The 12,675-nt window shown below is 41.1% G+C and overlaps 1 protein-coding gene across 6 annotated transcripts in view; it reads right to left on the reverse strand.

Moving 5' to 3' along the window:
- Nucleotides 1-12,675, reverse strand: part of LOC121287638 (solute carrier family 17 member 9-like) — a 66,734-nt gene that overhangs the window by 39,270 nt on the left and 14,789 nt on the right. For 5 of the 6 annotated variants that reach the window (XM_041205571.1, XM_041205573.1, XM_041205575.1 and 2 more), the window contains 3 exons: nucleotides 11,824-12,021; nucleotides 6,669-6,808; nucleotides 882-981 (listed from right to left, as the gene is read on the reverse strand). In XM_041205571.1, the coding sequence (XP_041061505.1) occupies nucleotides 882-981; nucleotides 6,669-6,808; nucleotides 11,824-12,021 (438 nt within the window). The remainder of the gene's footprint in view (nucleotides 1-881; nucleotides 982-6,668; nucleotides 6,809-11,823; nucleotides 12,022-12,675) is intronic. The other variant, XM_041205576.1, reaches the window with a different exon arrangement.

Here is a 12,675-nt window from a genome sequence, read left to right on the forward strand (position 1 = left end):
TCCAACAACACTCAAGAAGCTTAACACCATCCAGGACATAGCAGCCCACCTGATTGGCACCCTATCTACAAACATTCATTCTCTCCACCACCAATGAACAATGGCAGCAGTGTATATAACTCACCAAGGCTCCTTAGACAGCATCCTCCAAACCCCATGACCGCTACCATTTAGAAGCACAACAGCAGCAGATGCATGGGAACACCACCACTTGGAAGTTCCCTTCCAAGCCACTCACCATCCTGATTTGGAAATATATTGCCGTTCCTTCACAGTTGTTGGGTCAAAATCCTGGAACTCCCTCCCTAACAGCACTGTGGCTGTACCTACAACACATGGGCTGCAACGGTTCAAGAAGGCAGATCACCACCACCTTCTCAAGGGCAATTAGGGATGGTCAATAAATGCTGGCCTAGCCAGTGAGCTCACATCCCATGAATGAATTAAAAATTGACTTGCCATCCTTATGGCATGCCTGGATGAGGCTGCTAACAAGCATCAAACTGTATGTATTTATTAGAGACAGGTTCAAGACAATATAAAGCTATGGAGCCTTTTAGCCAGCAGAAAGGAAGAGTCTTGGCATGATTTTAAATCAGGTTGGAGGGATGAACCTCCAGGAAGGGTCAAAAGTTTTAAAAGTGTTTGGAGGAAAAACATGAATACAATAAGCATTTGTCTACCAATAATAGCAACAGTATTTTCTAGCTAATAGTGTTTCAAATAAGTTTGCTAGTTATTGTTGGGATGCTAGTGATAAACTTATTATTTCATCACATTTTTGTGTAATACACACAATATTCTCATCTGTTGCTAAGATTGATCTTTTCTGCCCCAGCCTATGAACTTGTCTTCTTCAATTAACCTGAAAAATGACTTACCCAACCTGAGAGCCCGCACACACGGCACTGGAGGTAAACGCTCGATCACTTTCCCGCACTTTACTGGAGAATAGACTTGTCAGTGATGGAAAAAAAACACCTAAATTTCCCCCAAAAAAAGACATATAGTATTAGCCCTTGTAATTATTATTTAGCTAAATTAGTTATTATGTTGAAAGAGTTAGAGGTGCTTTCAGAATTGATATATTTAGAACACTTTTACATTTCTTAAACTCCAAATGTCATGGCAGGGTGCTCAACATATGAGGTAATTTGGCAAGACTCTGCTCCTGTCTACTGGATTTCAATGCTGGGAACAAAGGTTTGAGAAATGGACAATCACACTCAGGGCCAATTTGTGACCTGGCATTCCCTTCTAGCTAGGCTCCAAACCAGAATAGAAATCTTGCAAAATTGTGCCTACATAGTCTGAAGTGTTCCTTTTGTTTTTTGGCCCTATTCAGTGATTTGAGATTTGCTACTTTTGCAACAAACTATGTTTGTGTGGTTAACTGTGCAGCAGCAGTACATACACTGTACTCAAAGTCACTGCCAACATTCCAACACAATCTCATTTTATGAGCTGGACTTTGGTGCAATGAAATCTGATACATACATACAAAATACATATGAGATTAACCAAGATAAAAGAGACACAAAGTAAAACAAATTTTAATATATTCAAATCCTCCTACACTAATTATCTACTGAGAGAATAGGACAGTGCACATGTAAAATTAGGTTTCAAGGCTACTTAGGATGTTTGGCAGCAATTTGACCTATCCCGCTGTTTAAAAACACATCTTGCTCATGAATGCGTCAGCAAATTTCTCTGCCATCTTTAGTGGGGAACTAGTTGGTAAGTAACCCAAGTTTCACGACTGCATTCATTTTATTTCAGTGCAGAGTCTATTGGCAAGTACTTTAACAGTCATGAGGAGCAGAGTCCCTCTTCTGGATTTGCATGCTTAGCTGCGTATGTTTGATGGCAGAAGTTGCTGTGTGATTTACTCCATAATAGCGGTGAGCACTGTTAGCCTCGCCATTAGTCTTATTACAAAGTGGCCCATTAGATTTGTGTTTGTTTTCTGGAAGTTATACACCAGGTGAAAATGTAGCTATATGTTAAATAAGTTGGTAAGTGTAGTGATGTACATTAATAACACTATAAAAAAGCAAACTAAGTGCTAGCTAAACGTGTATCGAACCTCGGTTAGACCATGCTTTGAGTATTGCGTACAATTCCCATTGCCATATTATTAAAAAGAAAGGACTGGAGAGGGTGAGGAAAGATTTACAAGGATGGTACCAGAATTGTGAGGTTGTACCTACAAAATGAGGATGAACAGGCTGGGTCTCTTTTCTCTTGAAAGCTAAAGGCTGAAGGGTGGCATTATATAGGTCTTAATTATGAAAGGCTTTGATAGAGTGGAAAGGGGACATTTGCATTTGTGGGTAAAAACAAAACTAAAGGCTATAAGACAGTCACCAAGTAATCAAACAGGAAATTCAGAAGAAAAATCATTATCTAGAGAGGGAGGAGAATTTGGAACTTATTAACACAGGGAGTTGCTGAAGTTAATAGTACAGATGTGGTTAAAGGGAGGATCAAATGGAGCATAAACACAAACTGGTCAGACCAAATTACCTGTTTTTGTGCTATATGTTCTATGTAACTTCTTTATCTGAAGTTCAGCCAATATAAATACCACAATCCATATCTGAGCTACCAAGTAGTCTTATTTTTTTATAAATTTAAAACTCTACCCCTCAATAAACTTTACTTTGAAAGTCACCAAAATAATTAAATAATATTGTACATTGTAAAATATTGTAAACGGTATTTGTTAGCCCAATTTTTAATTACAAACAGTCATTCAAGTTACCATGTGCTGGCTTACGTATTTATGATTTGTTATTTCATGATGTAGTATACACCATAACTATAATTTAGCCCAAAGCTCCAGCAACCAAGATCCTGTGTTTCATTCATCAGTGACTGAGGTTTTCAAGCTCTTCTGTATTAACCTTCTACAATATTTAAAAACTCTTAGGTACTCCCTTCTAATGTTGACACACAACCTCCCAGCTAATATATGATGCACTATGAAGGATGCTATCCTCACATCCTCACTTCTGAAAGATAGAATCAGCTGTCCAAAGGAAAATAATGCTATCATAGTTGGAAACACTTTTAATTACTATATACAAATGGCAGATACAAAAAAAATCTGATTGCATCAAAGATATCTTGAATCTCCTCAAGATTTCTTAAGGACCGGTAACCCCAGTTTAAAAATATACGATCAAGAACACAGATCTTCATTATTTGGCCTATACAACGATATTTTTTTTCTTCCCTTCTGTCAACGTTGTGGCTTCCATTCTCAATGACCTAAAGGAATATCAGTTTTATATACCTTATACATTTAGCTCACAGGAAAGCTAGGTGGAAAAACATTACGTTTATAATAAATCACAACATAACTAGGATGGGTTGATGAAACATGCAACAGAAAATTTTAGTGCTGACTGGAATGGAGTGACTGAAATAGATGGCTTTTGTTAATAATTGAACATTCTAACAGTGAGTGAAGTTCAGGACGAGCTCTGAGTTAATGTATATGTGAGGTTTTGGACAGAGCCCAGACAAAAAGATTTAGTTTTAGTTGAAAAACAAGATGCGAGGTACTTATAAGAAAGACTACGGGGCAACATTAGGCACAGACAACATTTAAAAATTCCTACTGATAGTTTGAAAACTATCTATACATTAATGGAATACAGCTATCTATACAGCTGCTTCAACATGAGTATCTAAAATGCTACACATAGGCAGGAAAATAGACAACGTACAACTTCATGAATGATGTTCACAGAATTATGTTGTAAGAGACCTAGGAATTTTAGCAATCAACACAGCTAATAGGATGTTGAAATATATAGCCAAAACATTGGAATATGAGTCAGAGGAGGGAGAAATTAAACAATACCAAGCTCTAGTTGAATACTGTGTCTCGTTCTGTTGGTCAAGAAACAAAGGAAACATTCAAGTACTGGAGGCAGTGCAGAGAAGAGCCACAATGTTGATTTCAGTGTAAGGTATCTGAAAGATGATGAAAGACTGGATAGATTTGGGATTTTCAGCTTGGATAGGAGATATCTAAAGGGTCATTTTGTAGAGGTATATAAAAGATTTGGGAAAAGCCATAGAGAAAGTTAGCCTGATACATTACCTTAAAGCAAACTGAAGGGAACACAACCAGGGGACATAGCTAATTTTAGGGCTGGTATTAGGGAATTCAGCTTCACACAAAGGGTAATCAACATCTACAGTAACTTTCAGTTAGAGTATTGGAAGCAAAATCCCCGTTCATTGAAGAGATTAAGGATCTACTAAGCCAGACCATCAAAATGATCACCAAAGGGTTCATGCCAACAACACACAAATCAAAACTCCATTCCAGGTAATTGAGGCAAAAATCTGCAATTGTTCAGGGGCAGCAGGAATATTTGACTGGGGATTTCACACATCTGTTGTTCAAATTATATCTACTTCCTTCCTTCTAATTATTGACTCCAATTCCAATTTTGTTGCCGATGCACTGTCCATTGCTATAGAGACAACATCCAGGCTTGGGCTGATAAGCGGCAAGTTAAATTGAGGCCACACAAGTGCCAGGCAATGACCATCACCAACAAGAGGGAATCCAATCATCTCCCCTTCACATTCAATGGCATTACCATCATTGAATCCCCCACTATCAACATCCTGAGCAGTTATCATTCACCAGAAACTGAACTAGACCAGCCATATAAATACTGTGGCAACAAAAGCAGGACAAATGCTAGGAATCCTGTGGCGAGTAACTCATCTCCTGACTCCCCAAGCTGTCCATCATTTACAAGGCACAAATCAGGAATGGGATGGAATACTCCCCACTGGCCTGGATGAGTGCAGCTCCAACAACACTCAAGACGTTCGACAATATCCAGGGCAAACCATCCTGCTTGATTGGCACCCCAACCATCACTTTAAACATTTATTCCCTTCACCATTGAAAGGCAGTGGCAATAGTGTGTACAATCTATAAGATGCACTGCAGCAACTCAACAAGGCTTCTTTGACAGCACCTTTGAAATCTGCGACCTCTACCACCTAGAAGGACAAGGGCAGCAGATGCATGGGAACATCTCCACCTGCTAGTTCCCCTCCAAACCACACACCATACTGACTTGGAACCATATAGCCATTCCTTCAGAGTTACTGGGTCAAAATTCTGGAACTATCTTCCTAACAGCACTGTGGGTGTACCTCCACCACATGGACCTTCTCAAGAGCAATTAGGGATGGGCAATAATTGCTGGCCCAGCCAGTGACGCCCACATCCCGTAAAAGAATTAAAGAAAGACAACTTAATGCGCTTGTATTTTTCATTACTCCTGCTTTATTCTTATCAGGGATTTTATTATTACTTCCTATACCCTTTTCTATACTCTGAATATTTATGTTGGCCCTAATTTTGCAGATTTAATGATGGTAAAACAATCAGCAGTCAGCATCATTACAATTTTGAAATGGTCAGCAACTTCTGGCGTACGCACGTGCATAGCTAAACATAGATATCTACAGTTGTTGTCAGTGATTCCCTGCTTCTCCACAGGGTACGCTATTGAAATCCTTGCAGATGGAAATCTTTACAAATCACAAATTTATATGAACTTACACTTTTTGTGCTCTGATCTGCTATAAAAATCCAGAAAATGTTACTTCTTATTGAATGACGTGTAACTGGGTTTTAAAAAACTGTACTCAGTCATAATTAGAGAACAACCTATCTGGCCTTAGAAGAATAATTTTATGTTTGTGAATGTCAAATTTCTCCATTATGATAATTTCATTGGTTTTTAATATTTTTTTAAAAGCTTGTTTATGATATTTTAGCTTCTACCTTCATCTCATGTGTATGTCCCAATCTTAATTCTGCTTCTGTAAATGATTTAGGAGTGAAGCGGGATCAGTGCGTTATACTTGCTGGTTTGCTGTTTGTGAGAATTCTTCACTGTAATTGGCTGCTTAGCCAGTGATAACATTGCAGTTGCTGAACACTAGAGATCCCCTATAGTTGGCACCAAAATCAAATTAAATATCAGGAAAGGTAAAAACCATGTCACGGAGATTGCTAACGCTTTCTCTGAGGTCCATAGCATGCACCATCATTTTGCCACTGACCATAAAATCCAGGCAGTTATTTTTCTTTTTATCCTCTGCACTTTGCTCTCATCCCTTTTATATTTTAGGGACTTATAATCACCCAAAATCTCTACCCATTTACTTGCTTAAAGTTATTTCTACAGTCCTATTTATCAATTCCATTTGGGCCTTGCCCCCAACCCAGTTCAGACATAGCCCATCCTCATGGTGCAACCTCTTCCTACCAGCGTAGTTCAAAGCAGGCATGAATGCTGTCACTGCTATGAAGCAAAGTAGTTTTAAATCTACATTTTTTGGGCTTGTGGGGAAAAACAATTCATTTTTGGGCTATGTTATGTAAAAGGCAGCAACTGACTGAGGCCCACTAAGATTTTAAATTTGCGGTGACATCTTGTGCAAATTCCTGACTTACAATTCACGAAGTCTGGCTGCATGGAAAATTAGCAAAACTAAATGTTAGAGAGAAAAATTGCAGCATTCATCCATTCCACGTTATGTTTAAAAGCATTTCAGAGAATATCTCTCTTCCCCACCCCACCGCCCCAACAGCTCTCCCCTATGTTGCTACTCACCCTGCAACAGGCCCATAAGGAATCTGGATAAGGTTAAAAAAATGATTGGTGTAGAGCTCCAATGTACAATAAGTGGAGTAAGGGTGATTACTGATCCCCATGAAGTAGCTGAAAGTAGAAGTATTTTATCGCCACCCAATCTGTGTAAAAAAAAGGTTAGTTTGTCAGTGAACTTTTAGTGAAAAATATTGCATTTTCACTGAGAAAGCATGACTACAAATTGCAACCTATACAATGTAAGAGTACTAAATTATAAAACTACAAATTCTTTCCTTTTATAAATACAGTAAAAATACTGTAAATCTGAATTTAAAACACAAAATGGTATAAAGGTGGCAGGTTTGATAGCATCTGTAAAGAGAAAAAGCAAGTTAGCGTTTCAGAACTTTTAAAAAAAAATCTACAGTTGTCCTAAACCTTAAGGTGGCCTGATGCAAAGTGAGCAATATTATAATGGTTCATTTCTTGATGTTAGATGAGAAAGGTTTTGAAGTCCTCCACTCCCACCATTAAACTGACTCCAGCTGTTACATCAGTGATGCATATGTAGCAGAGCTGCATCAATATTGAAAGGGTTCAGTGGGGTAGATTATCATCTTCACCGCCTGGGTTGTAACCTGCCAAGGCAGATTGATTTCAATAAAATGAATAGTGTGCAATGGAATGAAAATCAGGCAGGGTCTACGAAAAGTGTCCAAACCGGCTTGCTTAATTACCATTCAGGCAGCGAAAATGAAAATCTACCCCATTGTGACGGCTCATAAAATCAAAAGTCACAAATTTAAACTGCATTGCTTTGACTGAAATTTGGAAATAGATCAAAAGTGATAAGCAAAATGTTATAGCTGTTAATCAGTCATAAACAAACAACACAAAAGAAAGACAGTAATGAGTACTGCAAGCTCCCTCAAAAAGAAAATATTTCAGATGTTCAGGATAAGCAGACCGTCTAAATATGAAGTTTAATTCACAATTTGAAATCAAGAGAAAATCTTAATGCAGTAACTGCAAGGCTATGTTCACAGACCTCCCCGACAAAAATTGGCAATTTTTTTCCCGTGGAGTTTTCACTCAATTCTACAAACCTTTCTACACCCTCCCCCCCAACCCCACCCCACCGGGCCGCCCTCCCACCCCCACCCCACTACCTCGTCAGCCAAGTTAACTGGAAAAGCTGTCTGAAACACCATCTGCTACTTCATCAGAAAATTCTGGAATTCAGTCCTGCAGCTTCTACACCACCAGTACAGCTTAGCTTCTACTTGTAAAGCTTATGCAGCCAAAACAAGGAAATAATATTTTGCTGTGGTTCCACAGTAAAGACCAAAGCCTTGGAAACCAATAAAAAAAAGAGGAAATCATTAAAGTCAGAAAATACAAATTATTCCAAAAATAAAAAAAGGTTATTTACTAGCTACCCTAAAAGAGAATATACTCTAGCATTGATCAAGGAAAAAGAAACGTGGAAAGCAATAGTGCAACACAAGGGAAACATTGTAAATGAAAGTTAAAAATACATTTTATATCTTTACTGCTTCAAAGAAAATTTCAACCCTGTTTGGTAGCATTTTCACCCAAGTCAGAACTAGTGGGGTGAAACCGAATTCCAAACTCATAATCTAGGCTGACACTTCAGTGTAGTACTGAGGGAGTGCTGCACAGTCAGAAGTATTGACTTTTAATGAGATGTTAAACTGAGTCCCTACCCTGCCTCTCTGGAGGACATTATTGGAAGAAGAAAATAGGAGCTCACCCAGAGCCTTGACCAATATTTATTCCTCAACTAACCCCACTGAAATAGATATAAAAACGGAACATGCAGGAAATACTCAGCAGGTCAGGCAACATCTATGGAAAATGAAACAGACCTAATGGACAAAATGTAATGTCCCACAGCGAGGCAGATGGTGGGTCAGGTGGTAGGTTGTTTGATCAGGCAGAAGGATATGGATGGCAACCCCGCTGCCTCCCCCCCCCCCCCCCCAATTATAGTCCGGGGTGGGAAAGCTTGCAAGCATCCTTCCCTCTCAGGTGCCAATTGAGACACTTAAGTGGGCAATTAATGCCTTCTTAAAGGCCTCATTCTGTTGCTGCTGGTATTCAACTAGTAGGTGGGGGATACACCATGCAGGGAGATCAACAAGCAAAACCCTCTTAGGTTTGATTGTGGCCTAATGGGGGGAGGAAGTCCCATGTTCAAAGACACTCAGAGCCTGATTGAGGGACCCAACATCAGGATGGGAGTGCCCAAGAGAGCCTCCTCACTGCCCTTTTCTCCAAATCCCCTCCCCACAAACCGGCGAGCCCCACCCCACAACCCTCACCTGGCCATCACAGCTTTCTCCCATGATCCCACAATACACTCTAGTGAAGGCCTCTATTACCGGCAGCAGCCAGCGCTCCCCGGGCACTGCTGCTAATTTCCACTCTACTGGGGAAGTCCTGCAATTACACAAAGTCCTGTGGAGCCAGGAGTCCTGGCAGCAGGATTCCCGCAGCCAACTAGGGACTTAATTCCCTCAGAGCCCCCGGAGATTGGGTCGGCAGGGCAGCTGCCAGTTTTGGTGGCAGACACCGGGCCTTCAACCATCAACATTAAATTATGGCCAATGTGTTGGATTGATGTCCATTCATCAGGTTATCATTAGGTATTTCCTGTCCACATAATACAGGATAAGTCAAATCCAGTCCATCAGTCTACTCTCAATCATCAGCAAAGTGATGGAAGCATTTGTCGACAGTGCCACCAAGCAGCACTTACTCAGCAACAACCTACTCACCAATGCTCAGTTTGGGTTCCGCCAGGGTTGCTCAGCTCCAGACCTCATTATAACCTTGCTCTAAATATGAACAAAAGAACTGAAATCCAAAGGTGAGGTGTGAGTGACTGCTCTTGACATCAAGGCAGCATTTGATTGAGTGCAGCATTAAGAAGCCCTAGCAAAATTGAAGTCAATCAATTGAATCAGTGTGAAATTCTCTGCTGGTTGGAGTCATTCCTAGCATAAAGGAAAATGATTATGATTGTTGGAGACCAATCATCTCAGTCTCAGGACATCATTGCAAGAGTTCTGCAGGGTAGTGGCCTAGGCCCATTCATCTTTAGCTCCTTCAATGACCTACCCTCCATCACAAGGTCAGAAATGGAGATGTTTACTAATGAATGCACAATGTTCAACACCATTTGCGGCTCCTCAGATGCTGAAGCAGTATGTGCCTGCAAGCAGCAAGAACTGGATAACATTCAAGTTTGGACTGATAAGTGGCAAGTAATATTTTTGCTACACGGTGCCAGGCAATGAGCACCTCCAACAAGAGAGAACTTAACCATCTCCCCTTCACGTTAATGGCATTACCATCATTGAATACCCCCACCATCAACAATTTGGGTGTTACCATTGATCATAAGCTGAAATTGGCCAGCCTTATAAATACAGGGAAGGATTTTCCCCCGTCAGGGGGAAGTGCAGGAGTGGGCTTGGGCAGGTGCGCCTCCGATGGGCGTCCCCGATTGGGGACGTGCCGCCATTTTACGTGGGCGGGACTTAAATGGGGACATGTACGCGTGACATCCATCAGGAAGCGTTATGCGCTCCCTGTGCAGTCGGTGAGGGGAATCCCCTCATGCGAAAGAGTGCACTGATCTCCCTGAGGCTAGGTGCTGCCTCAGGGAGATCGGCTCCAAAATTAAAAATGTTACAGAGACAAACACAAAATTTCCCTGACATGTCCCCTCATTTGACACTGTCACAGGAGTTGGGAGATGTCCATCAGTTTCAGTCAAACCTTTATTAATAATTTAAAAACCCTCATGAAACCTCATCCCGCCCGTGGATGAGGTTTCATGCTTTTTCTTAAGCCAACAAGGCCCCAGCCTGCCTTAAGGTTGGACGGGCAGGTCCATTAATTACGTTAATTACTTTGTCAATGGCCTCAATTGGCCGTTGACAGGTTGTTGAGCGCACAGCTAATTCGGCTGCGCCCCCGGCGACCTGAAAATCGAAATGACGCTGGGTAACATCGGAATTTCCGCACATCATCCCGCGTCATTTTATGCGTCGGCAAACAGTCCCCACCACCACCCCCCACCCCCCCACTCGCCAACCTAAAGATCCTGCCCACTGTAGCTACCAGAACAGGTCAAAGGTTGGGAATTCTGCAAGTAATTCACCTCCTGACTCCCCAAAGCCTGTCCACCATTTACAACGCACAAGTCAGGAGTATGAGGGAATACTCCCCACTTGCCTGGATGAGTGCAGCTCCAACACTCAAGAAGCTCAACACCATCCAGGACAAAGCAGCCCGCTTGATTGGCACCCCATTGGTCACCCTAAACAATCATTCCCTCCACCAAAGATGCATGGTGACAGCAATGTGTATCATCTACAACTTGCACTGCAGCAACTTTCCAAGCCTCTTTTGACAGCACCTTTCAAACTTGTGACCACTACCATCTAGGGCAAGGGCAGCAGGCACATGGAAACACCACTCCCTGTAAGCTCCCCTCCAAGTCACACACCATACTGACTGGGAACTATATTGCTGTTCCTTCAATATCATGGGGCAAAATCCTGGAACTCTCTCCAACACCAGTGTTGGTTCACCTACACCACATGGACTGCAGTGATTCAAGAAAGTGGCTCACCAGTAAGCGCTCAAGGGTAATTAGGAAAGGGCAATAAATGGTGGCCTTGGAATGCTCACATTCCAAGAATCAATAAAAATGTCAAGTTCCCATGAAGCATGGATAGGAAAAAGACATTTGGCTGGCCATGCCTGTCTCATTTGCAGATCACGTACCAACATGATACAAGGCGGTGAAGCATGTAAGGAGAATTTATTTCTTTGTTAGTCATGGTTTGCTTTTTAAACATTCATTTGTGTGAAGAACAGAGTGTTCAGGCCAAGTAATTCCATTTGCATCTACAAAGAAAATTCTATTGATCAATGGGCTCCAAGGTTAGTCAACCATTCAAGATTTGCCCCATAGCTCAAGACCAAAGGCATGGTGATTAGAAGCAGATTGAAATGTTGATCTTTTACTTGATTATGGTACAGATAACATGTTGATATAGCATTGTTTAAAGACAAGGGAGTTATTGTGTGCTATTTAAAATGTAAAGTTTCCATGACTAATGCAAGTTCTCTTTCTCACCTGTCACTGGTGTGGCCACCTATGATTTGTGTCAAGCAGTATCCCCAAAAAAAGCTTCCAAGTACAATGCCAGACTGCTTCTTGTCCCATGCAAATTGTTCTGCCATGACAGGTACACAGATAGGCAGAGTTACTCTGACACAGTACACCAGGCATGTGCCTAAAAACAAAAAGGCAATCCATGACTTGGCTTCTGACCTGTTGGAATCAAGAAATACAAAATTATTTCACCACTTTGGAGACACCATGAAAATATTGCTGTGGGCACTATAATGCAAGCTGTGATGTGAACCATTTTCCAAAGAACATGAACAGTTAACAGACTTCAAAGTAAATGTTTTATTGTCTGTACACTGAAAATAGAACTAGTATTATTTATAATCAAAGGCAGGAATGCCCCACAGGAAGCACCTTCCATTTTCTTCTCTCCCAGTCACACTACTCTCATTTCTCTTCTCTCTCCTTACATACAGTGAAATGGAGCCATTCAGCACCCTTTCCTGAAATTGCAACCATACAGTGAGCTTCAGTGGATTCTTGATCTAAACAGCATCACAGTGAAGCCCAATTCTGTCCTTATATAATGTCCACAAGCCTACATTTATTTTTCTGAAGAGGTCATGAATGGGAATCAAGAGTAAGAACACAGATCATTTTGCTTTCCTCCTTGGCTCAAATACTCAAATGCCGTTCAACTGAAATAATCTAATCCAGTCTTGTCCACCGGCCCGCGAAGCCAGTTTTCAAAATTCAGGTCAAACAGATGAGTTTCAATGGGAAATTGTGCATGGAGCTGCCCCATCCAATCAGAGACTGCTTCTCTCCCATGTTATCTGCTGAAAGGCTCACCAG

Source organism: Carcharodon carcharias, chromosome 14 (assembly GCF_017639515.1).
Source record: "Carcharodon carcharias isolate sCarCar2 chromosome 14, sCarCar2.pri, whole genome shotgun sequence".
Taxonomy (NCBI): domain Eukaryota; kingdom Metazoa; phylum Chordata; class Chondrichthyes; order Lamniformes; family Lamnidae; genus Carcharodon; species Carcharodon carcharias.